We start from the raw sequence: 27,374 nt of genomic DNA, 5'->3' as shown, positions 1-27,374 counted from the left end.
ATTACCTCCAAATTGCTTCTTCCAGTTGCAGGGAATCTTACATCTTTGTGTCTTCATTGTTTGCTTACAATCAACTCCACTCCGAGTGCCCTCACGGGTGCCAAGACCACAATCTCCACTTGTAGGAACACAGACACTCCACTGCCATTCTCCACAATCAGATTTTTTCACCTTCTTCTCTGAAAAGAGTCACAAGGAAAAAGCAGGAGGCAGTAATAGTTAGTGCCTACATATGAAAACCAAACATTCTTTCCATAATGGGCTGTGAGAAAAACTTTGGGAGACAGAAGGAAGAGCTGCAGCCTAAACAATGGTCTGACAAGAGATATCTCAGCCCACAAAAGGAATTGGGATGGAGAAAGCATCTCAGAAGGGACTCTTCCTAGTTCTCTGGAAAGTAAAGGCAAGGGAGGGGAGAAGTTTTCAGACTTGCAAGGTTCTGTTACTGTAACCTTATAATAAAGGTAGTGTTAGCACTCATGGTTTTGGTTTCCTGTCTGGACTACCTCAAAAGGCTGATAATTTCTGACAGATGTTCTAAATCAGAGATGGACCATTTCCAGGAGCTTGAGGACTATCCCAGGTTCTATGCAGCATATTGAGAACCACACTGCTTAAACATCTGCAAAGCTTAAGCCCTCCATTGTGACCGTGCCCCCCCCCCAAATCTCCAAAAATGCAAAACAGGGGAGCTCAAATCATTGTCTTTATCTTCTATGAAACCACAAACAGGATGCTAGAAGGCCTTATGTCACCCCTGGATTGCACTTTTTATACCTTGTCTAAACATGCAAAATGTGTGCTCATAAAGACAATATAAGGACTTCTAAGAGAAACATAGGTAAACAGTTATTCCACACAATCCATAACTTTAATTGGCCAGGTTTGCAAACAATTTATATAATTGCTATATAAATGTTAAGTGTCACTATAATTACTACTGTATATCTTTCAAATGCCTGAGAGAAAATTATGATCTACAGGGAAACAATATAACTACTGTCAAATTAACTGTTAATGTAGCAAGGGGCTCCTTAAATTGCTTCAGTTAATGTATCCTGAAGCTCAGCGCCTCTTTTATGCCAAACAGCTCCCCCCACTATGTCAAGTTGTGACCTTTCTAAGAACTTTACTGAGTCAGACAATTATGCAGGTGCAGTGTTATATATGTTTTCCTTGCCATAAACCAACGAGTCTAGGCTGTCAGATTATACTACACTTAATTCCTCCATTGCCACTTACAGTGAAACACACCATCAGCATCTTGTCACTTTGGCAAGTCCCTAGATCCTTTATCAAAAAAAGAAAAAGTTAATGGCTTCTCTATATTTTAAAAGAAAGCACAAAGCACTTGACAACATGATGTCTCTTGAATCTGTCCCGTGGGGAAAAATAGTATGAATGAGCTTGGTCAACAAAACTGGTAATATTTGTAATATAGATATGAACAAAGCAAGCACAAAATAAATGTCTCTGTATATCCAGACTCTCTGCTATAATGGCGCCTGGTATCTGTGCTTTATTTGGCCATTCCTAGAACGATGGGTGGCCTTCTCAAATCAGGGGTTGCATTTAGTTATTGTGGGGGCTACATGCATATGGGACCAGTGGAAAGTGGGAATGTCCTTTGACCAGGCCATTACTTACTTTCCAATACAACCTATAATAAGTAAAGACAGATACTTTCCTCACTCTCCCATCCAGCACTCATGAAGGGGGGGGGGGGGGAAATGGATAGATGGATAGGCAAGCAGCCATGATGTCAGACAAGACACAGTGACAGAACCTAACCAATCAGGCTATTTCACTGCCTAACATGGATCACATGATGGCCACTGCAGGAGAATGAAGGAATTTATTTATTTATTTGTTTGTTTGTTTGTTTGTTTATAAGATTTGTATAGATGCCCATCTTAAAACACAACTTTGGGCGGCTCACACCAATAATAAAACCACAAACTATAACACCATAAAATCATAAAAACAAAACTAAAGCCCAAAACTAAAAACCTGGCACCTCAGTCATCGCCTAGGATGCCCTAAAAGAGTGTTCCTATCCCTCTACCCCAGTGCCAGAAAGGCTAAAGGCTAAAATGGTTGGGGTTGCACCAAGCTACCATTCATTTTACCAATGAATTTGGATTCACAGGTCTGACCTAAGTTGAACCTCATTCCATACTAAGGATCTATCACACCTTTCAATATCTTTTCTGAACCTAAAGAGAACAATGCGGAACAGAACAATGGCCAGTGTACAGGGGTACCATCCTGTGTTTATGCGTATGTGAACTAAGAAGCAAGTTCTACTGATGTGCAGTTATCTTCATACAATTGTCCTTGAAGATAACGCAGAAGCTTCACCTTGTGCAGCGTGCAGCAGCCTGGGTAATTATGGGTACTGTGGAGTCCTTGAGGTTCTCTGAGCTTGGTTGTTTTCCTGCAAACATTTTGTTACCCAGCTAGGTAATATCTTCAGTGCTGGAATGGGATGGGGTTTGCTTTCTGTTTATATACTATGGCATGCCCTGCCAGTGTTGGTGAGGGAAAACAATCAAGCTCAGAGAACCCCAAGGACTCCACAGTTCAACCCTGAGTTACACATATTCACTTCTATTGGTAATTATGGGTACATTTACTAAGTACATGTAATATTACTACTATGGAAGTTGCATTGTCTGTCAATTAGCTTCCAAGTGCAGTTGAATTTGCTAGAAGTCACCTTTAATGGTCTGTATTGCTCAAGATCTGGATATTTTCATGACTGTCTTTTTCAAGTTGAATCTCCCGGCTGAGTAAAATCTGGGAGAGAGGACTTGCTAAGCCTCCCCCCTGCCCCCTGCCAAGAGGGAATGCCATCTTCAGCGACCTTTTGCTCTGGCCTTTGCAGTGTTGTCTCCCTCTTTTGGAACAGTTTATCCCCAAATATTCAGACCACCCCCTTCTGATTACATTTTCAGAGAAGTGTAAAAATTTAGCTCTTCATTTGGGGATGAATAAGATGCCATCCCTAACGATGGCACGTTGAACTGATAATAACTGTATTATTTTAAAAAAAAAAATTCTAGCATTAATATTGTAAGCCAGTCAGGGTCTCAGGAAATGGAGCAGCATAGAAATTGTAGTAATAAATAATAATTTTAAAAAATCTAAAAGGGTTTCTTTTTTTTTTTTTAATGATATATCAGTTTGCTGTCTATGGCACAATGCCATTTAACTTGTTGGAAGTGTTGGGTATATTTATTCTGGAAAGAGAAGATGCAGGGAGATAATGATAGCTGTCTTCAAGTATCTAAAATGCTGTGATGTAAAAGATGGGGCAGAATTGTTTGGAGTTATTCCAGGACTAGAAACAATGTGTTTCAATTGCAAGGAAGTAGGTTTTGGTTGGTCATCAGGAAAAATTTCCTGACAGTAAGAGCTGTCAACAACAGCTTGTCTCAGGTGGTAGAGTACTCTCCTTTGCTGGTAGGGTATAAACAGAGACTGGATGATCATTTGTTAAAGATGCTGTAATAGTGGACCCTCGCACTGGGCAGGGGATTGGATTTGACCTTCAATGTCTTTCCCAACTCATATATTCTATGATCTATAGTTAGATTGTGAATGAAATGTCTTCTTGATTACAGGTAAGGAACTTATATTTCTTCATATGTTGCTGATCTTCAGTGTCCAGGAATCTCAGCCTTCAGCAGCATCTGGGGACTGCAGATTGATCACACCTGAATGAACTAATCTCCTCGGAGATCCATCCTGTAGATCCCCTCAGCTGCTGCCAATTTTCAATAAGTTCAAATTCAACATCATTATTTTAAGGCAAGATAATGTAAGAATGGAATGGGATAATCAACTTATTTTTTAAACTGTGGATGGTGTTTAAGAAAAATGTGATTTCAACATTACATATCCTGATTTTCTTTACTGATCACACCCACATTTCTCCTTGCCTGCTTCATCTGTGGCCAGCACGTGGACACATCCTTTTTTTGTTTTCTTTTTTTTATCATTGACGCTAAGTTTATAAAAGAAGTATTTTAAAAGGGATTCCAGCATGTCAGCAACTAATATCACGGAATGAGAAAATTATTCATCTTCTCATCTTGAAGCATATTCTATAGATAACATTTAACTTTTCTTAGAGGCATCTTGGCTGTCTGGACTAAATCAGAAGATAGAATCTGTTCAGAGGATTTGCAAGACCTGTTGATTAAATGACTGGTTTTAAGTCTCCTGTGACAAGAGTGGACAAACCCACAGTGGACTAATCCACAGTGGACACATATGGATAGTGGATGAAAAACTGTAAGCCAATTTGACATACTGTATATCTTCCATATGAATTGTTTTAATGTTGTTAAGTGAGCTCTTGATATGGTATCGAACTGTATTATTTTCCCTCTTTAGAGCTAACGGGGCTTTTGCTATGAACAACAGTAAACGGAATGGCTAATAGCACTGAAAGTCACCTACTTATTCTGGTTATATATAAACGCTGATGTAAATTTATTTTACTTTGTCTTTATTCTCTAAATTATCAGTATTACTATTGTTGCAGTTAAAACAGCTATAATGTAACTATCAGTGTGAGTCATGATGTCAAAAAACTGAATGTGTCCACTCCTCCTACAAATGCAGGAATAGTATGAGGTTACACACCCCATTAATTATACTGGAGTTGGCAGTGTGACTTCTATGGGCACCTTGTCACCCACAAGAGCCCCCAGATTAAAACAATGGCTCAAGTCATGTGAAATCATGGTATCTGTTGAGATTCAGCATTCTTATGAGCAAGAACCCCAAAATCTGGTAAGAGTTCAGGCAACCCTGTGATATCTCACTAGATCTGGTGCCAGTTCTTGAATTAAATCCTTTGGATTTTGCCCTCTCTGTTAGATTAATTCAGCTAAAGGTTAAAGGGGACAAAGCAGGTACATTCAGCCTCCATGCTTTGTTTCATGGGATGGTGGTCACATGCTCTGCCTGGCAACACATGGAGGTGAAATCAAATCAAATCAAATCAAATCAAATCTTTATTATGGTCAAAGACCAGCATTAAAGCCAATTCACTTTCATCTTGTGAAAATAGCTTCCATAATCCATAGCTTGGATACAAGGAGCCAGTTGGGGCGTTGCTCCAAGAAGTTGCTTTCCTTAAAACAAAGACACCCCACCCCCGGCTTTGAAACTCCACTCACCCCTATTAAGGATACTTGTGATGAGTATGAAAAATGAGGCTTAAGCCCAACATTCTGCAGTATTTTTTTTCAATTAGCTGAAACAGATAATTTTAATGCCAACACATAAGTAAATTGAAGATGGAAACAGAAATTACACTGTATCATCACCTCTCTAAATGTCTATAACTATTTCCACTTACCTATTTTTTCTTTTTTGCCAGCCTCAGTAGTACTCACAGCTGCTAGCAGGAAAATAAATGTGAAGATGAGAACTGTAAATATCTGACACTGTTCTTGCTGTTTCTGCATTCTGGAAATTAATGGGAAAAAGAAAAAATAAAGTTAACATCAGATGTCAGTAAATAGGTAAGGACAGCTCTGGAGTGATAAAAAGAACCATCTTTGGTATCCAGAATGCACTGTGGCAATGGATCAAAGGGGTTGAATGCACATTAGTAACAGATTAGAGGATGAGCTCATTAAGACAAGCACTCCCCAGCCATATGGAAAGGCAAAGGTTGTTCACATTAGCAATCATGATATGAAACAGATAACTTATTACACAACCATAATTTATGACATGGAAATCATCTGCACCTGAAATGTTATTTGTTAACAATTTTGTGTGATCGCTTTAGCTTCAGCTGGATATGAAGTACTTTCAATTTGGAAACATAATCAACATTCCACAGAATATACTTTCACATCAGTGTAGGCACTAAATTAACACACTCGCTTTGCTTATCAACCAACTCCTTCTTGCTCCCCCAAACATAAATACCTAACTTACAGTAAATTTGAATACTGGATTCTTCCCTTCTTTTCCCTATTCCTCCGGGTGCTGTTAATTCTCTGCACCGTTTATCTTTTGACTTAGTGCTCACTGCTCTTGGTTTTCAATCTGATAGATGTTGCTGAACTACATAGTTGTTGTTAAGGGTGTCTATGACATCATCTTGCCAAATATGGCAACGGATGTCCTCAGAGGAATCACATTATTACCTCAAACATCAGACATGCAATGCAATTCCATGTATGTATGCTACAGTGTAATCCTGTAGGGTTCAGTGGAGTTTAGCGTCAAGTATGTATAGGATGGTTAAGTCAGACGAGGATGTGAAGAACAAGGGCAGCAAAGAACTGGAAAAGACTGAATATTCAGTAAAGTCTGTTTGTATAAATGCATGCTTTTATATCTGCACCACATAAGCTAATTTTGCCAATACAATAATTAGCAAGTAATTCCCAAAATATTTCTGACAGTATCAAAACAATATGAAGAGGTTTGCCAGTGTTAAAAATCACTAGAGGGAGGGAGGTGTTTTGCTTTGTTTATGGCAGTCACAAAAAATGACTAGGCAAACTAAGTGGGCTCCTCTGAGACCTGAGCAAAAAACCAACAGCAATGAAGAAATGAAAGAAGATGTCGATAAAATTGAGTCATTTACTAACAAAGAATCACCTAAGAGCAAAGTCAAATGGGAGCCAACAGCCTGGTTTGGTTGGAAAAAAAGGTGTATTTGAATTATTTCAAAAGGTTCTTTTTCACATTCGGTGGGTTTACACAAGTTCTTATGTTTATCTGATTTAATTTGTGTTTGTGTATTGCCCTCTTTCCAGGAATAGTGAATCAAGATTCACATGAGTCAACTAGAGCAAATTATTTGATCTTCCAGCTCAGCATCTGCTGGATTTATAAAATATACCCAAGGTGCTGTAAAATTAACCTGCCTTTTCTCCTATGTTGTCCTACCAAATGTGACTTGCAAGCCAGTTAGCACAACACTAGGATCTCTTCCTGAGCCAACAATATCTCATCTCTGGAAGGATTAGGGTTTAATTTAGGGATCAGAGACCTTCTGGTGGAAAGAGGGGCTTTGAGTTAGGGCTGGTTGGTCCACATGTCCCCACTTTCTCCTCTGTGAAGGAACAACATAAACTGGGAGGAAAGGCATGGCAGGGCAACAGAAGGATTTTGTCTCCCCTGAAGTATACAGAAAACAAAAAACTGTTTCTCAGAGAGTGGCCAAGAACTAGATGGTTTGCATTTTGAAACAAACCATAACTGGCTTGCTGCCATGCAAGCATTGGGGATAGGCCCAGGAAGAGCACAGGTTATGATCCCCATGTGGTGGGACAGTGCTTCAGGCAGTTTCAAACTATCTGAAGCACTGAACAAGAGGATATACTGTGCAAGCTTCTTCAGATTAGAATGTATCATGGCCATGAATTGATGGGAATGCATTGTTCCATCCCATCCTTTGCCCCTTTAAATGTTCAGGGAATCCTTTCTGAGACTCACCCCACACTATGAACCTCATACTTCTAGATGGGTGAGATAGTTCTGTACTGATCCTTTAGGTCCCACATGGCAAGTCTTGGGAACCTCCCACCATTTTAAAAAATGTCATAGAGGTCCCACCTATCGATTTATTTGTGGGAGTGATATTTCATGCAAAACCCTGCCTTTATCACTTGGCTAGAAAGAATTACTCCCTTCTGAAGCACTTCCCCAGAAAGACAAAGTCAAGGAACCAAAACAAATGAATCAAAGCCTATTACTTTGGGCTGCTCTGGAGCCAGACACCAAAAACCCTGCTCATCCATAAATGAGCCAGTTTGGTGTAGCAGTTAAGGCATCAGGCTAGAAACTGGGAGATCATGAGTTCTAGTCCTACTTTAGGCAGAAAGCCAACTGGATGACCTTGGGCCAGTCACACCCTCCCAGTCCTAGGAGGGAGGCAATTCCAAAAAACCTTGCCAATAAAACTGCAGGGACTTGTCCAGGCAGTTGCCAGGAGTCAAAGACTGACTTGAAAGCATGTGGGCATGTACACACACACACACACACACACACACACACACGTATATATATATAAATATTCAATCACATACTGCAGTCTATTCCAACCTGATTCTTTATAAATAAAGTGGACATTCCAGTTAAATTGTCACATGGCTAATGTAATCTTGACTACTAGTAGAAGAAAAGTTTACAGCCCTCTTAGACCAGCAATATAGCTCTGCGCTGCCCCTTCCAGGTTCTGGCCCTGCCCTACTGGCAAAGTAAACATAGAACTTACATTTTAGTTAGGGTGATCTTGGGGGAAGCAATCTTTCACATCCCATCTTCAGGCAACCCATGCAGTTTTCAAAAAGCAAGGTTTTAAATTCACATTGAAAAGGAAGTTAAAAGATTCTGCCTCTAATCTGACAAGGGAAGATGCAATTCTCACCATGAAATGTGTTTGAAAATGTCATTTGGCACTCTTAAGAGTCTCCTGCTGGTAGCCATCTTGTGAAAAAGTCACATAATTGCTATTGATGCACACTACTGAGAAGGGAAGCCCTGTACTGCAGAGGGCAAAGCACACACACCTTCCACAGTGGAGAATGTATTTTAATATTTGGAAATGACATATCTGCTTGAAATAAAGTGTATTATATGATTAAAAATGGACTCAACAATCTTGAAAAATATTAATATTTTAGTCTTGTGTGTACAGTTGATGGTTATAACACAACTGTTTAGACTCCCCGAGACTCATATTTAATATATTACTCATCTACTATTTTACATGATGCCCATATTTTGCAGTAACAATTCTGATCTTTTTTATTATCAATTAATATTTAAATTGCTTCATATTCATAACTTTCCCTAATACACAGGGATTTGCATGCAATTTTTTCAGTGTATGTTTTTTAACAAAGTTAGGGTGTTCTTTTAAAAATGTGACTGACTCGAATTTTATTTATTTTATTTATTTATATATCAAATTGATATCACCGCCCAACTCCCCCACAAGGAGGGACTCTGGGCGGTTCACAACAAAACAATTTAAAATCAGTAAAAACATAAATAATACAAATATAAAATACAATTATTAAATACATTAAAATCTAAGAGATGGTGATATTATTTCAGCCTGTAACCAGATAATATCAGTCAAAGGTAAGACTAGGAAACCAGCCAACCCCAAAACTGATTATTCCCATCCCCACCCCTGCATGATGACAAAACCAGGTCTTCAGTTTTTTTCTGAAGTCTAACAGGGAGGGGGACAACCTCACTTCTGGGGGAAGAGTGTTCCAAAGGGCAGGGGCTGCTGCAGAGAAGGCTTTTGGTATGCACTCTTCTCAAATAGACAGGCTTTTTTCATCATTTCTTTTCCAAATACATGATTTTTGGTGCAAATTTTTTGTGGATTCATTGTTTCCAATCTATGCTGTGTTTGAATCTGTTTTGATGGATGACTCCAGTTTGCTCTCCTGAAATTCATGGAGTGTTTCTTTTTCATTCCTCAAACTAATTTTGAGAAGCCAAGAAGGATGGCATAACAAATAAAGGATGTCTACAAAACAACAGAGACAACATGCCCCCCCACCACTCAAAAAGAAATATGACAGTAAACCCAAATGTACAACATACAGTTAAACTGGGCACAAATGGCCCTTCAAACGTGTCCACTCAAATTATGGGGGGGAAATGGGATAGATGGGTTCTCCAAATTTTTCTATAGAAAGGAGAAATTCTCCAACATTTCTTAAGGAAAGATTCTCCCTTAGTCGTGCCAGAAAAAGCCTTACTGGGGTAATTCCCTACAATAACTTCTTTGGGGATTTAATGGAAATGTGGGAAGCCAGGAGGCTACAGACTACTGGAAAGATGGTTATAAAATGAAAGAGTTCATTCACATGAAGAAACACTTGAGCCATTCCTTATATGTACAAGAAACCCACATTCCATCCAAATGTGAAAGAATTTCTACAGCAATTTACCTTTTCTCTAAATTTAGCCTATTATCTTTGCCCAGATCTAATATACAGGTGTTTGACAATTTTATTTCAGTCGATTGAACAGCTGTGCTGTTATCCTTTGGCCTCCCCAGTTCTCTAAATTCTGTGATGAAGTTCTCAGCTAAGCAAACAGTTAGATTTTCTCTTGCTCAAACATAGAGAAGCAAGTATGATGAAGGCAAGGTCACTGCCTTGAAATGAAATCATGGGGACAAGGGAGAAAATAAGTATCTCCAGTCCATGAGTGAGTCATTCTTAGCTATATTAGATTTCCCCTTCTGTTGACACCACTATGTACCATCCAGGCTCAGCTTCAAGATGTCTAAAATCTGTTAGGGATTGTCACGCATTATCATAGAGGGAGGTCAGGTGACTGGCAGTGACTGGGAATAGAGGCAAGAGAAGCAAGAGAGGTTATTGAAGCATGACTCACAGTGGAGGTCACACATTGGATCTGGCCTTTATCTCAGGGCTGTGATCTGGAGCTGGAGTACTGTATGTTGTCATCTGTCCCTTGTTATGGAGAGATCACTCCCTGTTAGCCTTGGAGTTGTCTACAGCTACTTCCCACTGCAGGAAAGAGGGAGATTTTCAATTGGTCCATCCCAGGCAACTGATGACCTGGGGAGTTCCATAGGGAATTTGGGGTAGTTCCTGAAGCTGTGGCTGAAGTCTTAGTTGCTGCTTGGAATAAGCAAGCAATGGTGGCCTTGGATTGGTCATTACACAGATCCCAGAGAGCACCATGGTTTTCAGAAGTGCTTTGGGAAATGAAGCAGAGCAAGAGACACCTAGATCACTGCTGGAGGAAGAAAAAGAGTGAGTCCAACTGAGCACAGGTAAGAGATTGCATTAAGGACTACTGTGTGGCATTAAGAGCGGTGAAACATGTTTATTTCTCCACCCTTATTATGTCTGCAGATAACTGCCCAGCGACCCTGTTTTGAGTGACTCAGTCCTTTCTTCATAAGGAGGGGTCAGAGGACCCCTTTGCAAAGTTGTTGTGAGGATTAAGCTAAGCATCTGATGGACAATCACTCAGAATCACTTGGATTTGGACTTCAGCTGGGCTGGTCCTATGGAGATGATTGCGATGCAGATTTGATGGGCATATTTCAATCCAGTTACTCCTGAAGAAGTGGTCAGGGTCCTTGTAATACTGAATCTTGTCCCCTAGGTGTTAGATCCATGTTCCTCCTGTCTGGTTAGGGCTTTCTGGGAGGTGACATGTAGTGGGAGGAGATAGTTCCACCTGCCTTGAAGGTGGCTATACTGGACAATTGTTATCCAGTCTCTAAAGAGAAGGTGTTTATTTAGAACAGTGTGAAGGCCCTCCTGGCTGGCTGAAGAATTCTGGGAGTTGAAGTCCATACATCTTAAAGTTGCCAAGGTTGAGAAACACTGATTTAGAATGTTGTGGGCCCACTGCTTCAAAGGGCTTTCTAGGAAGCAGTTTATCTGGATCCATTGCAGTTAAGGTTGAGGCTGGGATATAGCACCAAGATAGCATTGATTGCACTTGTGGATGAGCTCTGGTAGGCTCAGGATGGGGATACTATATCCATCCTGGTCCTTCCTGATCTCTCAGCAACTTTCATGGTATCCTTCTGGACTGGCTGAGAGCGCTGGGAGCAGGGGGCAGTATTCTTCAGTGGTTCTCCTCTTTCCTTCATGGCTGGTTCCATTGTTTTGCTTGGGGTTTTTTTAGATTTTTTTTTTATCCTGCCTTCATTACTCTTATAAATAACTCAAGGTGGCAAATGTACCTAATACTCCATCCTCCTCCTATTTTCCCCACAACAACAACTTTGTGAGGTGAGTTGGGCCAAGAAAGAGTGACTGGCCCAAAGTCATCCAGCCAGCTTTCATGACTAAGGCAGGACTAGAACTCACAGCCTCCTGGTTTCTAGGCCAACACCTTAACCACTAGTGGGAGAAGACCAGCTCTAGGCCTCTGCTATGTGGGCTTGACTTTTTTTCTGCTTCTATTTAGTATCTACATGAAATCACTGGATAAGGTTATCTGTAGTGCAGGGTTAAGTTTCATCAGTACGCTGATGGCACTCAGTTGTACATCTCTGCCCCTGGGCAGTCCAACTGATGCTATTAAAGTGCTTTCCCAGGGTCTGAAGGCTGTGTAAGCCTGGATGGGGAAGAACCAGCTTCAACTCAACCCTTACAAGACCGAGTGGTTGTCTCAGGCCCCCTCCCCCCAGTATCTGGTGATTTTCCATTGTTAACTTTGAATGGGGTAACCCTCCCCCAAGCACAGCTGGTGTTCAGTCTGGGGTCCTCCTGGGTTCATGGCTCCTGTTCTATGAGCAGGTGGCAGCTGTAGCCAGGAGGGCCTTCACACAAATATATATTGTGCACCAGTTGCACTCATTCCTAGATTGGAGGTACTGCTCACTCTCACTCATGCTTTAGTTACTCCCAATTGGACTAGTGCAATGCATTCTATGAGGGTTGCCCTTGAAGAGCATTCAGAAGCTTGAGCTGGTCCAGAATGCAGTAGCATATGCATTATTGGACCACTGCGGTATGCCCATGTAACACCACTGCTGCATGAGTTGCACTGGCTTCCAGTAGTCTTCTGTGTGCAATTCAAGGTGCTGATTGTCATCTTTAAATCCCTGCATGGCACGAGGGCAGGTCATTACTTTCAGGGTGACTTCTCCCCAATGGTTTTGGCCATCCCACCAGATTTGGCAGAGCGGGCATGCTCCAGGTCCCCTTGGTAAGTCACTGTCATCTGGTGGGTCCTAGGAAATGTTCCGTCTCTGTCAAGGTGCTTGTGCTATGGAACAGCCTCCCCGCAGAGGTATGGAGAATCCCGAACCTACTGGCCTTTTGGAAGGTTGTGAAGACCTGACTCTTCCCCCAAGCACTGGGGCCAGTCTGTTAGTTTGGGAGCTCTGGCATGGCTGTCCTTTGCAATTTTTAATGAGGGCCCTGAGCTGTTTGCATGTGTGTGCTATGCTTATTATTGCTAGTAGTAGTAGTAGTAGTAGTTTGCCACCCAGTGTTTCACTAGATAGAAGTAAATAAGTAAATAAGACAGGTAACAAAAGGATAGCAAAAACTTTGCTAGTAGAATTTCAATTTAGCCAATGCCTTAAAAAAAAAAAAGCATTTACTTACTTTTCATTGGCCTGAAAACTCTTTGCCTAATTTCCCAGATTCTGCCTTAGAATCACACATGCTCTATGACAGGTCAAGTACATGCAACTGATTCAGAAATGACATGCCTTCTTCTCCCAAGTTGAAGTTACCAAAATAAAGCAGCTGCTATTATAAAAGAGAGGAAGGAAGGAAGGAAGGAAGGAAGGAAGGAAGGAAGGAAGGAAGGAAGGAAGGAAGGAAGGAAGGAAGGAAGGAAGGAAGGAAGGAAGGAAGGAAGGAAGGAAGGAAGGAAGGAAGGAAGGAAGGAGGAATGGGCTTTAATTATTGCTTCTACATTTGAGAGCTCAACAAATTAAAATAGGAGGAGACTTGGGAATTGTATGCAGGTCTGAAGTTTAGTTTAACTGGGCTTTAAGTCAGTAATAAACATTGGTGAGAATCAGGCCATAGGAAAAATAAGTAGATCACATATCTTTGCATATCTCATCCATATTCTGCAGCACTTAGCAAATTCATAAGTTGGATGAATTATTCTATTGATTACTCTGAGTATAAATATGTCCATGAGTCATAGATGGCAGGATCCACATTAAAAAGGAAAGAAAAGCCTACTTCCTCATTCACAATTACAGAAATATCTAAAATGTGTGTTTAGAGAATTGCTCAGACCCTTTGGAATATTTTATCCATCCATCTACTTCTGCCATTTTTAACTTAATTTATTTAAAAATAATGTGATCTACCAGTTAAGATTTTTTTTAATCAACTGACAGCCCTGGTGATCTACATTTTCTGGCACTTCAGGAGTGCATTAAAAATACAGTGGGAGAGTACTGAATGTAGGAGGTTTATGTGGGTGGGGATATACTATTCCATTTTCCTAGTGGCAAAAATCATTTATCCATATTTTGATGCTACTCTTTAATCTTATTCCTAAGGCAATTTACAAAAAGAATAAAGTATGTGCAGAAATAAAAAAAGCACGAGAATAAATAATTTTAATAAGACGAATGAAATATCCTGAGGTGAGATGAGGACCCCTCTGAGAACATTCATCAAATGATCAAACGTATAGTATGAAAGTGAATATCATAAGAATGTAGCAATTCCAGATTCAGGAACTTTCAGCCATTTGTCTTTGGGTTCCCTGATATGTAAGTATGCTCTGATGTGTTTGCAGCTGAAAGCATCAACAGGCAACAGTAATGTTCCAGACCCCTCTTGGTGGCAGGTTCTGAAATGTTTCCATAGTGCTGCCCAAATAGAATAATTCCAGGGGCATTGTGGGAAATTTAAATTATGACTTCTGCGCACTGATTGGAATTGCGGGGCTCCATCAACAACTACACAAGGATACTTTATGCTAAAGCTGGGTTGAAATTCTGAGAGATTTAGAACAGCATCTCATATTGCCAGCTATTAAGCATTTTTCAACACATATGAAAAGGTAAATACACAGTGGAAGCAATCTTGAACAGGAGGTCTCCTTGGGTTTCCCAACCCATTTTCATACCCCCTCCCCATCAAGTGATTCAGTTCTTAATTCTGGAAAATAATGGTTCACCTCATTCCAAAATTTTTAATTCCAGATTAAACATTATTGTGTTGTCCCATTCCACTTTCTGGAAGAAATGGGATCAGCAACAGTACAAGACTGAATGATGTTATAAAGTGACTAAGGCAAAGCTTTGAAATATGTTATTGAAAAAGAATAATAAAAAGAAAACAAAAATTCCTCAAGTAAGTACCAAGGTAAAATACAAGATGAGAGCATTATTAATGCCCATATGCAAAACAATGCACAACTAAAAAGTTACACATTTGTCTTCTCCAATATAGCAATATAGCAAGCATTTGTTTTCTCCTATATAGTCTTCTGCTCACTCCTATCCTTTCTGTCCACTCCTTTATATCACCTCTTCCTGTTCCATCTTCAATCTTTCAGCCTTTTCTTTCTAGAACCAGGCCCTCCTATGTCCACTCCGTGTAGACACATGACTCTGGGCACTACAACTGGGTACACCTTGGTTTCAATGGGTAGGAAGTTTTCTGCTAGAAGGATCAAGGTGGCCTAACTCAGTTCATGACAGCTTTGAGTTGTGGGGAAATTCATGGTAACTATGGCCACCCTGAAAGAGGAAGCAATATAGTTCCCTGCATGCAGGGATCCAGAGAAAAAGGAGGACTCAAAACTGTTCAAAAATACAAGTGGAGTTCATAAAATAAATGGGAAGAAGCAACAGTTAATAGGAGTTCAATAGTTGGAGCCATAAAAGCATGAGATGTAATGAGAAGAAAAGCAGCCGCTTCAGACAAATGCAGTGGAACAAGTTTCTTCTCCAGAGGAGCATGAGGGAGAAGCATTACTGAGAAGTAATGGTTCATTTCACCATTGATTCCTCATAGGGATTTAAAAAAAAAATGAGGGAAAATAAGCATGCAGTAATCAACAGAAATCTTTTAATTGTGTTTATGTGCTGGCTTGAAAACAAAAGCAAAAGCATTTCTATTGGCCTCTTTTTAAAAAGGGTCTTATTTTACCTCAAAAGGGAGTGATACCCTTGGCATTGTAGAACTATATAGAGGATACTGTAGGTGAGAGAAAATTTTAAAGAAATACAATAAATAAACCTCACTTTACCTTCACAACAATCCTGTTAGACAGACTATACTGAAACCCAGGAAGCTTATGGGAAGTGAGGGCTGAACCCTCATCTCTCCCGTCCTACACAACTAAAAAAACCCAGTAGGTTCAAGATGTCACTTCTTTATATCAAGAACATTGCCTTCAAGGAGAGACTGCACAGTCTCTTTCTTGTGTGAAACCCTGCCTGTATCAGTGGGTCTGGATCATGACTACTGATCAGAAGGTATGAAGTGGTCACCTTACAGCTAATCTGAAAAACTAGTTCAACCTTTGGCTACCTGGTGCCCTCTAGATGTACAACTCTCAGAATTCCAAGCCAGCATGGCCAATGGGTATGTTGGCTGGAAATCATGGGACTTATAAACCACACAGTGACATCGCAATTGATAAGGAGGACATGGAGAAGAGAGACACTGATGCTGTAACCATTACAGTGTTGGCTGTAAAAGATAAAAAGCCTACAGAAAAAGATTATCTCAGTCTTCCAATTCAATGCCTTAAATAGAGTGGAATGCAGAAGGATTAAATTCCAGACTTTCAAAAGCTAAATCCACAAATCCATTTACCTCTTCAATAGATTTGTCAGTTTTACTTTCTCCCCCTTTCAGATTTTTAAAACCTCAAGTTCTTCCCATCCTATTTATAAAGAAAAGTAGATTTTGATTGATGGTTATTTAAAAAAAAATCATCCCAAATTTTGAATATATAATTTCACTTTTAGAGTATAATCTAAAATTCTAAGGATGTTGTTGTTTCCTTGATCATGCAGAAAGTGTCTTCTGTATGTCAATGCAGGTGCAGTCTTAAAACTACTAGTGAGTAGGTACTGTTTGTCTCATCCCATACATCCATATCCACCCATCCTACATATCCATATAACTTTTGAAAAGGATTACAGTTAAAACTGTGGAGGACAGAGGGAATGGCCTTGAAGGACAGGAGGAAGAGCTACTACCAAGGCAACAGTCAGATAAGTGGGGCTTGAGCCCAGGCCAAGAAAATAACTGATTGATTATAAGGTAGTCAGACAAGCCCTTTAAGGTAGACCAGACTAAGAAACTAATGCCATATAGCTATAGTAACAGAATCTTGCAAGTCTGAATGAGGTTCCCATTCCCTCACTTTATCTTTATGTGAACTAGGGAAGGGCTTATCTGAGAGATTTTCTCAAGTCATTTTCTACATACTGCATAAATGCTCTGGCCAAGAAAACTAGGATGAAAGCCAACAAACAGCATCTGCAGAGGTCCATCTGCTCCCAAGTTTCATTTTGGAAAACATTTGTCCCTCCTCAGACTGTGATGTGGGCCAAGAGAGCAGCCACAGGGAAGACATAGAATCAAACAATGCAATTCTTCTGAAACAAGCTTCATCAGTAGTACTGATGTATTTTATTTGTTTGTTTGTATTTATATTAGTACTTCTGTGCTGCAACGTGGCTTACAAGGCCATTAATACATACTGACATCATATGAATACAATAACATTATTATAAAATTATTAAAATTAAAAATAAAATTATGAATACAATAAAAATAGACTTGAAATTACAAAATACATAATCAGTGCAACAATCCTCTTAAACAGCCCCCATCACTCATCCCAGAGAACATCCATTCTCTTCAATTCCTTGATTCTCAAATGCTCTCCAGAACAACCAGGTCTTAACTTAGTTTCCTGAAAATCAAAAGGGGATTGCTACTTTCATATTTGGAGGGGGGGGGGCTATTTCAAAAGTAGGGAGCCACAGCAGAGAATGTTTGTCTCCAAGCTCCATTCTGCCACACTTCATAGGGGTGGGGACTTTCAGCATGCCTTCTCTACCTGCATATCTGGAGTGGGCAGATTCTACTCTAAGTAGATAGCCCTACAGATAACCCAGCACCCAGCCATAGAGGGCATTATAGCTCATAACCAGCAGCTTAGTCAGCACCTTGAAACAAATCAGCAGCCAAAGCATCACCCATTTCTGTATCAGCTGAAGTCTCCAGATAGTTCTCAAGGGCAGTCCTAGTTGCAGTGAGTTACAGTGGCAAGCATGTATATGATTAAATCTTAGTATTCCATATTAAATCTAATTTGCATGATATAAAAAAGGCTTATGTTCTGTTATTTCCATTTTATACATTTCCAGATTTATACCCAGAGGATCTGAACCCTATTCTTGATTTGATTTGCTCATTATGCTTCTTACACACTTTCAGCTCTTGAAATACACCGTATTGGAATGCTATTGAATCTGATTGCTAATGACCTTTCACCTCTGCTCTCCATTAATCTTTCCATACAAAGCAAACTATTTCCATTCATCCTGGAAATTGCCTCTCTTTCCAAATAATATATATCAGAAAACCTCTCAGAGTGTGTAAGGTAGGGGCATGGGGATGGTGGTGATGGTAAATAAATGAAAAAGAAAATTAATTCATCTAAAAGAAATGCAGTGTTGCAGATGCATTTATTTTCTTCCACTATGCTTTTGTAATGACAGAGGTTTGGAATTTGCTTTTAAAGCAGTTTCCTGATAAGTAATTGTTTTCTTTTCTTTTTTTCTCCCTTTTGGTCTTCTCAAAAAAAATGGGCATCTGTAAAAGAAGTTCCATTGTACAAAAGGAAGGACGATGGCAGAGATATGCTTTATGGTACACGTGCATCGGGGAAGCAATCTTTTCATAGCCAGGGGCCATAAATAATTTTTGTGCTCCTTAAAGACTAGGGGTGACATCCTGATGATATAGTGATATAGGAAAAAAACTGAAATTGTCAGATTTCCTGGGGGATTAAGGATTTTAAACAAAAATACAAAATTCTTTAAGACTAGTGGAGGCTTCACACACACATGAAAATAAAAAAAAACTTGAAAAAGATCACAGTGCCAGAATTTTCCAGTGCTAAAATCCTACAGTTTTTGGAAACTACAAACATGGAATAATGAATGCTTATGGTCACGTGGGTTGTTCACCCCTGCCAAATGTCAATCACATCTCTCAATGACAGTCATAAGAAAACTTCCTAAATGTTGCTTTTTGACATTATCCTCCCCTGAATTATTTTAAAAAATGGCTCAATTCAACATTGTAAGTCTGCCTTTTCAAAATTATACCATAGCACTCTCCATTTCATTCATTCATTCATTCATTCATTCATTCATTCATTCATGAAACAGAAACTCCTTCAAGACTTTGTAAAACTGATTATACTCATTAGTAGGGCTGTGAATGTTTCAAAAAATTTTCAAAAGTTCTAGCTTCAGAGTGCATGGGAAGTACAGCAGCACCTTTTAGCAGCTATAACTTTTGGGGGACATCTGTGCAAGCCTAAAAAAGCACATGGCTGCTTTTACATGTCACATGAAAGACATAGCTGCTTTAATAAATCAACTCATTAAAACAGCAGCATCTTTTTCAGACTTCTGCTTCCGTCACTTTAAAAAGGTGCTATACTCCTGCTCCTGAATGTTTTAAAGCACGTGTTCTGAATTATTTTCAAAACTTGTCCAGTCCTACTCAGTAGCCCTGTGTACTCTGGCATGATTTAATGAGGCTTTTTGAGTCATGGAGACAATGGCATTCTTCTCAATAAAGTACTTTGTGTAACCTTGAGGCTTCATCCACCATCTTTAAATGCTGGACAAGGCCTTGAAGCAAAGCAATAAAGCTATTTTGCTTTGCTTTTAAAAGTGGGAAGAAATGTTGCCTTGTAAAACAGCTTCATGCAGGTGCTTACGTGAACCTTCATCAAAACAAACCACCCCTTTAGAGCTTTCCATTACCTTCAGATCTTGGTACTGTCGACACCCTCTTAGGTAACTACCCAATTCTATACCCTACTTACCTTTCTGTTATTTATTTACATTTAAAGTAAATTAAATGTGAAGCCAGAAAGTTATAAAGAGAAACCCAGTCTTTAGAATCTTCTTTAGTCATAACAACTTAGCTGGGCCTCTCACAGGTCTTAGAGGCATTCACAGAAAATAAAAATGATAGTGGTTACAGCCCAGTGTTTTATTTGGAAGAGTGCCTACTACTTGCCCAGAAAAATGGACAATGGTAACTTGAAGTGGTAGAGAGCATCCTAGAGCAGAAAAACAGTAGCAGGAACAACCTTACCAACTTGGCTTTTGTGAAGATATCTATTTATTCCAAATAAACCCAGTGGCCTAAAAATATTGGGGACCCTTGCATTAGCCTTGAGCTATACCTCCTATGACACTGCAACTATGTCATCATTTCTATTTAGATAGCACTGTTCTCTAGTGGCTGACTGGCTTTCACATGTTTCCAAAGCAAAAATATAGATTTTGGGGTCCACAGTATAGATATTAGCACTTGATATCTGAACAATTGCCCAGAAATTAGTATCATAAATGTGGTGCAATGAGATAGGATTGTCACCATGGCATGATAAGTAGAACCAGTTTTGTCCTGCCCAAATAAGACTAGAATTTTCAAGGTAGTATTATTTCCTGTTTTATGTTTCTATATTTATACCACTTATGGGCTTCTTTTAGATTTCCCTTGGTTCTCTTTCTATTATTATTACTATCATCATTCATCATTATCATAAGATACATTGCTTTTCAGCAGTTTGATATGAACAGTCCTGATAACTCTTTTGCCTTGTGTCATGACTAGCTCTCAGTATAAACAGTTAATCAGTTAATCAGTATTTTATAACTGTTTTAAATAAGAAAGTTCTCTCCTGTATGTGTCCCTGTAAGCACTAGAAAAAGATATTACAGCCACAAGGAAACCAGTTGTCTTCATTGCCTTTGAATAACATTTAAGCTTAAATCTTAAGCTATCCTCTCTGTTGTATGCAGGAAAAGGAGGAATAAGCTTCTTTCACTTGCTGAGAGATTGTTTGTTACTATTGAGATGTCTCTAAATAGGAGCAGATCAGCATCACCTTGTGGTCTGCCAGAGTTTCATGAATGTCTTTATACTTTTCTCTGGGAGAACCCTTTAAGTTGTGATTTCTGTGGCAGAATACTCTATATTTTTTATCTCTGTTGTAAGTGAATGCTTGTGACTATTCAAAGTCAGAATGTATTGCTATATTCTCTCTTTCATTTTTATTTTCCTTTAATAATGTTTGATGTTATTAATCTCTTATGATATTGGTCTCTCTCCCAAAGAGAGATGGGCTGATTCTCCTAGCCCCACACCTCAATTCTGTATGCCCAGGAGATGGCACTAGAGAATTGATTTCTCTCTCTTTTTTACCCCTTTTAAATTGCCAAAAAGTCAAACAGAGTGGGGTAGACCTATGTCTCTCACACACTGGGCTTAGGGGGTGGCTGGCATACCTTGGGGGTGGCAATGAGAACTATCAAGCCAAGGCAGGAGGCAGACCTAGGGCGTATAAACCAGAGGCTTCTGGGAAAGGAGGATGGAGACCTCCCAGCTCAGCCCTGCTACTACATCTGTGCTGTCTTCTATGTGAAGCATCTTTGGACAGAGAGAGCAGTTACAGAGCAAGTCTTAAAGGCTAGCACATTTATTCTAGCATGAGCTTTCATGGATTGTCTCAGCTTTTCAGAATCATCTGATAAAGTGGACATAGTCAACAATAATTTCTGCAAACACAAACTTGATACTTTTTAGAATGCCCCCAAGTCCATTATTTCTTCTGCAGCAAAATAACACACATACTCTCTGGAAGCTATTATAAAGTATCTTCAGGATTAATTTGACTGGATGTAATTAAAATAATTCAGAAGCTAAGATCTGGTTTTGGGAAAGCTTTTGGGCAACAACACCAGGGTCTTCTAATTGTGAATGAGATCAGAAATGACAGAGATGGGGGAGGAACCATAGATAAGTAGCAAAGTATTAATTTCTTGCACAAAGGTTTAAAGTTTAGCCTTTTACTTCTGCAATTAAAAGGCTCTGTAACAGAGAATTGGAAAGAGGTTTTGTGAAACTCTTTTGACTGAGATTGACTTTTTTTAAACCTAGTAAAACATTTTAAATTATTTCCAGCTGTGTTAATATAAAGACTGCCTAGTCATCCTCTATTCTATTTTTCCACCCACCCAGGGATTTGTATATCTCAGAAAGAAGAGAAAAGGTTTTGACTTGAACAGCTAAATTATATATTTCCAAAAATGGCGGACCAACTATTATTCCCTTGTTTTTTCTTCCCAGCAAGTTTTGAGAGAGACCTGGTGCCATCTAAAAAGAGTTTGCATATTTGTAAACTCTCCAATAATCTAGCTAAGATTACAGTTTGGTGAATCTCTTACATCTTTTCCCTATTTTATGAAAGCTTTTAAAAAGTGTATTAACAAAATATCAAAACAAAAAAGCATGGCAAAGAGTAAAAACAAAAATGCATAGACTGGAAGTAGACATTAACATGTCCTTTTAAAGAACAATACAAAAAAGTTAAACATCCAGATTCAATATTTTTGTCCAAAAAGACATTGGTACAAAGTGTGTACAAATGTATAGTGAAGGGGGTGATCTATTAGAAATCACTTCATCAATAAACTAAGAAATTGAGATCAACTGTGAGTAAAACAACTAGAGATTTTTCAAGACTCTTCACTCTTTTGTCAGTGTGTATTGTGTCCTCTCTTTCTAATGATGCAGAGAAAGATATACTTTAAGCTTCCAATTTTGGAAAATTACTATAATAAATTTGGCAGCTAACAACACAAATTATATTGAAGTTTGAAGCAAGGCTAGGCTTGGTTAGCTAGTACTTGGAGGGGAGATGTCCAAAGAATACCAAGTCTGTAGGCTAGATTCAGAAGGTTAAAAAAAAAGTCTCAAAGAAAGCAAACAGGTTCCATATTACTCTCAGAAAACCATCTGGACTGAGGTATTCTTTAGCCCAGTGTTTTTCAAACTGGGCAACTTTAAGATGTGTGGACTTCAACTCCTAGAATTCCCCAGCCAGCATGGGAGTTGGTCCACACATCTTAAAGTTGCCCAGTCTGAAAAACACTGCTCTAGCCAGTTCAGTCTGGTTCATACAAACGAGTCCTTTTGCTACTGGAGTGAACTGTCCCTCAAATTAAGAAGAATCTCCATCTTTTTTCAATGAGGGAGGTTGCCTTCATCTGAGGAAAGGTACTTAAGAGTAATTCCTTTGATTTTGAAAAGAAGGGTACCCAGTGGTGAGAAAAGTAATTGGTGTACAGGAATTGTCTCCTTTTCAATTCACTGCTGAAAGAGACTAGAAGGTGATTTTGTGCCTTCTCCTTTGACTTTCATGACAAGGTCTGTGATTATCAATTTCAGCTCTAGCTTAAGACCGAATTGGGAATTATTCCATATGCAGAGTATATGGTCTCTCACTAAGTTATGGCCCTTTCTTAGGCTGAAAGTATGGGATAATAATAAACATAAATATTCTGTGGGCTTTTGAATACTTATATATTCAAGGGCTAACACTGGATGAAAGATCAGATTTTAATCATACCATACTGCATGATAGCATTGTATAAACCTAGGAGAATGCAACAAAATATTAGGAATTCTATATCCAATTAAATACATTTGAACTTACAGGATTTCTTGAATGTCCTTTTTTCCACCTTAAAAATAGAATCTCAGTGAACCAGAGAGATAAAATTATAAACAACAATAACCTGAATTAGGGTTAGATGGGCAAATGAAACACTACAGCAAAGAAAATCTACTCCATAAAAAACCAAGTAGTCCAGGTGGAGTTAGCCCTGATTCTTTATTTTCAGGGAGAATGTGGTCAGTGTTTCATACATGGAATCCTATAGCAAAGAAAAAGAATAAAATTATTTTTCCCAATCTGGAATCAAATGATATTTTAGGAAATCTGTCAACAGGAATGAAATATTATTTGTTTGTTTATTAGTTTTATGTCCTCTTTTTCCTCCAGGAGCTCAAAGCAACAAACATAGCTCCCCCATTTTCCCCCACAACTACCTTGTTAGGTTGGGTGGGCAGAGAGTGACTGGCCGAAAGTCACATAATGAGCTTCCACTGTGGACGGTAGACTTAAACCTGGGTCTCCCAAGTCCTGGTTCAACACTTTAACCACTACCTCTCTCTTTCACAGAGGTTGCCCATGTTTTCCTCAGACAAATCTTGTAAAATACTACTACTACTAATATAATAATAATGAAAGATCCAACAAAAGGGGCAGCACCAGGCAACTACTGGCCAATTACCTGCTTACCAGTAACTTTCAAATTGTTAATTGATGTTGTAGCTGATGCAGTCCAACAGCATCTAGTTGAAACAAGCTCTTTCCATCTGAGCAGAAAGGAAACCATCCAAACAGCAGAGGGACAAAAGATCAACTCCTAATTGACAAGAAGATTTTGGAAAACTGTGAGAGAAGGAAGACCAACTTGAATGTAGCTTGATTACAAGAAGGAATTCAACTCCCTGCCACATGACTGGATAATCAAGTGCCTAGAAATAACAGGAGTCAACAGAAACATCAAAAACTTTGTGCAAAGACCAATGGACCAATGGAAGACACAGTTGCTGGTCAATGGTGATAGACTGGAGAGGTTAACATCAAGAGAGGAATCTTTCAAGGAGACTCACTATCACCACTACTGTTTGTCATGGCATTGATTCCTCTGTCAACAGTACTGAACAAGTCAGGCCATGGCTATCAAACATCAAAAATATTTGCCAGGCTATCCTACCTCCTTTACATGGACAATTTGAACCTGTATGGAAAAACACTATCTGAAATGGAATTGCTTGGCTGTATATTTGCTGTCTGAATATACATCCAAGATATTGCAATGGAGTTTGGACTGGACAAATGTGCCACCCTTACAATCAACAGGGAAAAATAGTGAAAACTGAAGGAATCAAGATGCTCTATAGAAATAACATCAAGAATCTGGATGAAGAAGATCACTACAAATACCTGGGCATCCTCGTGCTGACAACATCAAGCACATTGAAGTCAACAAGAAGGTTAGCAGTGAATACATCAGAAGAGTGAAGAAGATCTTAAAGTTCAAACTCAGTGGTGGAAATACCAAGGCAATTAACACCTGGCAATTAATTCCAGTCATTAGATACAGGTGGAATAGTGGACTGGACTCAAGCAGAAGTAGAAGCCCTGGATAGGAAGACCACAAAAATAATGGCAATGATTTCATTGCCTTCATCCCCGCAGTGACATTGACAGACTCTACTTACCAAGGAGCATAGGTAGACGTGGAATGTTGCAAGTACACCAGACAGTTGAAGAAGAAAAAAGGGCATTAGAAGAATATCTGAAGGACAGTGAAGAAGGTGCACTGAAGCTAGTACACCATGAAGGCTGACTGAATACTGAAGAGACCAAACCAGCCTACAAGAAAGACCAAATGAAGAATAGAAAAGGGACGTGGCAAAGCAAAGTATTACATGGCCAGTACATAAAAAAAACTGCCAGGCAAAGCAGATAACAATAAGATCTGGCAATGGCCGAGAGCAGGAAAGTTGAAGAAAGAGACAGAGGGGTTCATTCTGGCTGCACAAGTCCAAACCTTAAGAACGAATGCATATAAAGCCAGAATTGAGAAGACAGCATCAGACAGCAAATATCACCTCTGCAAAGAAGCTGAAGAAACAGTAGAGCACCTAGTCAGCTGCTGCAAGAAGATTGCACAGACTGACTACAAACAACGACATGACAAAGTAGCAACAATGGTGCATTGGAATATCTGCAAGAAATGCCATTTGCCTGCAAGCAAGAAGTGGTGGGACCACAAAACAGACAAAGTAATAGAAAATGAAGAAGCTAAAATGCTCTGGGACTTCAGAATTCAAACAGACAAGCACCTGCCACACAACACCCCAGACTTAACAATTGTTGATAAGACAGACAAAAAAGTCTGCATAGTGGACACTGCAATACCTGGAGAGAGCAGAGGAGAAGAGAAAGAACTGGAGAAAATCACAAAATACAAAGACCTGCAAATAGAAATAGAACGACTGTGGCAAAAGAAAGCAAAGATAGTACCAATAGTAACAGGCATCTTGGGTGCAATACCAAAACATCTGGAGCACCACTTGAACACCATCAGCATTGACAAAATCACCATCAGGCAATTGCAAAAGGCAGCTTTACTTGGAACAGCTTACAACCTGCAATGATACCTTTAACAACAACATCTGCCTATCCCAGGTCCTTGGGAAGGACTCGATGAGTGGATAAAAATGCCAAATCCAGTCTAAACATCTGGCTGACTGTGCGACCAACCATAATATTTATATGCCACCCAATTCCCAGAGACTCTGGGTGGCATATAAATTTAATACATTATTTTATTATAATAATAATAATTGATTAAATGTATATATAAATTTATATTTATATTAAAATATTAAAATATAAAATTATATATAAATGAATATTTATATGTATATGAAAATATAAATAAATATAACATTACAAATAATTGTAAATAGCAGATGGAAAATGTCCTTTCTTCCTGGTAAACTCAAGTTAAAAAGTTATGGAGGCTTTGTCATTCTTGGTTCAGAATGGCAAAATTCTAGCTCCTAGACTCCAGTAAAAACAAAAGTGAATGTGTTTGATTGTAATTAAAATGTACTGTTGTGTTTTAGCAGTTGCCACTTCTTATCAGTAATCTTTGGGATGAATTGTTTAAAGGTCTTTCTCCATGCCAGCAACAATGCATCACAGCCCTCTACTGGAAGGTGGTAGATCTGATCAATGCAATCAAGTCTTTATTCACAGATTTCATGCTCTGTACATCAACTGCTGTAAGTTCATTAACATACGACAGCTCAGTAGTATATTGTTCAAGCGTTCATATAATGCCATGAAAGGGCTGCAAAAGTAGTGAAAGCTGTATTGGATTTATAACAGAACCTTGCTTCTAAGTGATGCTCAAAATATGCTAAGTATAAAATCCATTTCATGGCTTGATTCAATACTTCAGCAAATGCCATGCTTCAAATCAAATCAAACAAAGGTCTGTCTACTTCAGGCCTGATCCAAAGGTAGATCCTCCCAGAGACTAGCATGGATGAACTACAAACAGGCTTATGTTTTAACTTTTTCAGCAGTGTGTGATGACATTTGCAGAAATAATAAATGCATCTGAGGGGAGGAAGAGAATAGATGCTAAGATTTTGGAGTTAAGGTCCTTTAAATTAAGAGAAAGAAAAAGGCCTGGTACCTCTGGGACTTTCGGAATGAATTTAATGACATTTACATGCATAATAGCCCCTCCAGTGGGGATAAGTTGAGAATTCATTAATTATCTCTATTGTTTAGAAGGCCATGTAGATGAAGAACTTGACACTTGAAGATATTTTGGGGCTAGTCTCCACTTGCATGTCATTGAAGCAGAAAAGCTCCTCTGACAACATCTGTTTTCTGCTGAGCGTCCATGACATGTCATTTATCTCATGTCCAGCCCTAAAATATCCTTAGCCATATAAGTGTTAATATAGTACTTTCCCTCTAATTTCAGCATTGCTCAAAAACAGGCTCAGGATGGGTAAAATTAGGCTTTGCATTTTGTTCTTTTGGAAGGCACTTGGATAAGTGGCAGTGGCTGGGAACAGGAGCAAGAGAGGCAGGGAGGAATTGGCAATGGGGATGGCAAATTTCATGCCAACTTAGTTTTCTACCAGCTCAAGGATGAGTGAATAGTAGTA

At 39.1% G+C, this 27,374-nt stretch overlaps 2 protein-coding genes across 10 annotated transcripts in view; one reads left to right on the top strand and one right to left on the bottom strand.

The window, feature by feature from the left end:
• The window catches only part of CHRM2 (cholinergic receptor muscarinic 2), a 273,908-nt gene extending 268,541 nt beyond the window's left edge, over positions 1 to 5,367 (top strand). For 5 of the 7 annotated variants that reach the window (XR_015796248.1, XR_015796250.1, XR_015796252.1 and 2 more), the window contains one exon: positions 3,627 to 5,367. The gene's annotated coding sequence lies outside the window, so the exon portion shown is untranslated. The remainder of the gene's footprint in view (positions 1 to 3,626) is intronic. The other 2 variants (XR_015796256.1, XR_015796255.1) reach the window with 1 other exon arrangement.
• The window catches only part of PTN (pleiotrophin), a 100,319-nt gene that overhangs the window by 29,679 nt on the left and 43,266 nt on the right, over positions 1 to 27,374 (bottom strand). For all 3 annotated transcript variants that reach the window (XM_088141160.1, XM_088141161.1, XM_088141162.1), the window contains exons 2-3: positions 5,375 to 5,484; positions 6 to 179 (exon numbers count right to left, since the gene is read on the bottom strand). In XM_088141160.1, coding sequence (XP_087997286.1) covers positions 6 to 179; positions 5,375 to 5,483 — 283 coding nt within the window. In that variant the 5' untranslated portion in view covers position 5,484. The remainder of the gene's footprint in view (positions 1 to 5; positions 180 to 5,374; positions 5,485 to 27,374) is intronic.

The sequence above is a fragment of the Python bivittatus genome, unplaced genomic scaffold (assembly GCF_059951505.1).
Source record: "Python bivittatus isolate LINGU-HERP-01145 unplaced genomic scaffold, Pbiv_v1 ctg000330_np1212, whole genome shotgun sequence".
Taxonomy (NCBI): Eukaryota; Metazoa; Chordata; class Lepidosauria; order Squamata; family Pythonidae; genus Python; species Python bivittatus.
This window is presented reverse-complemented; position numbering and strand designations above follow the sequence as displayed.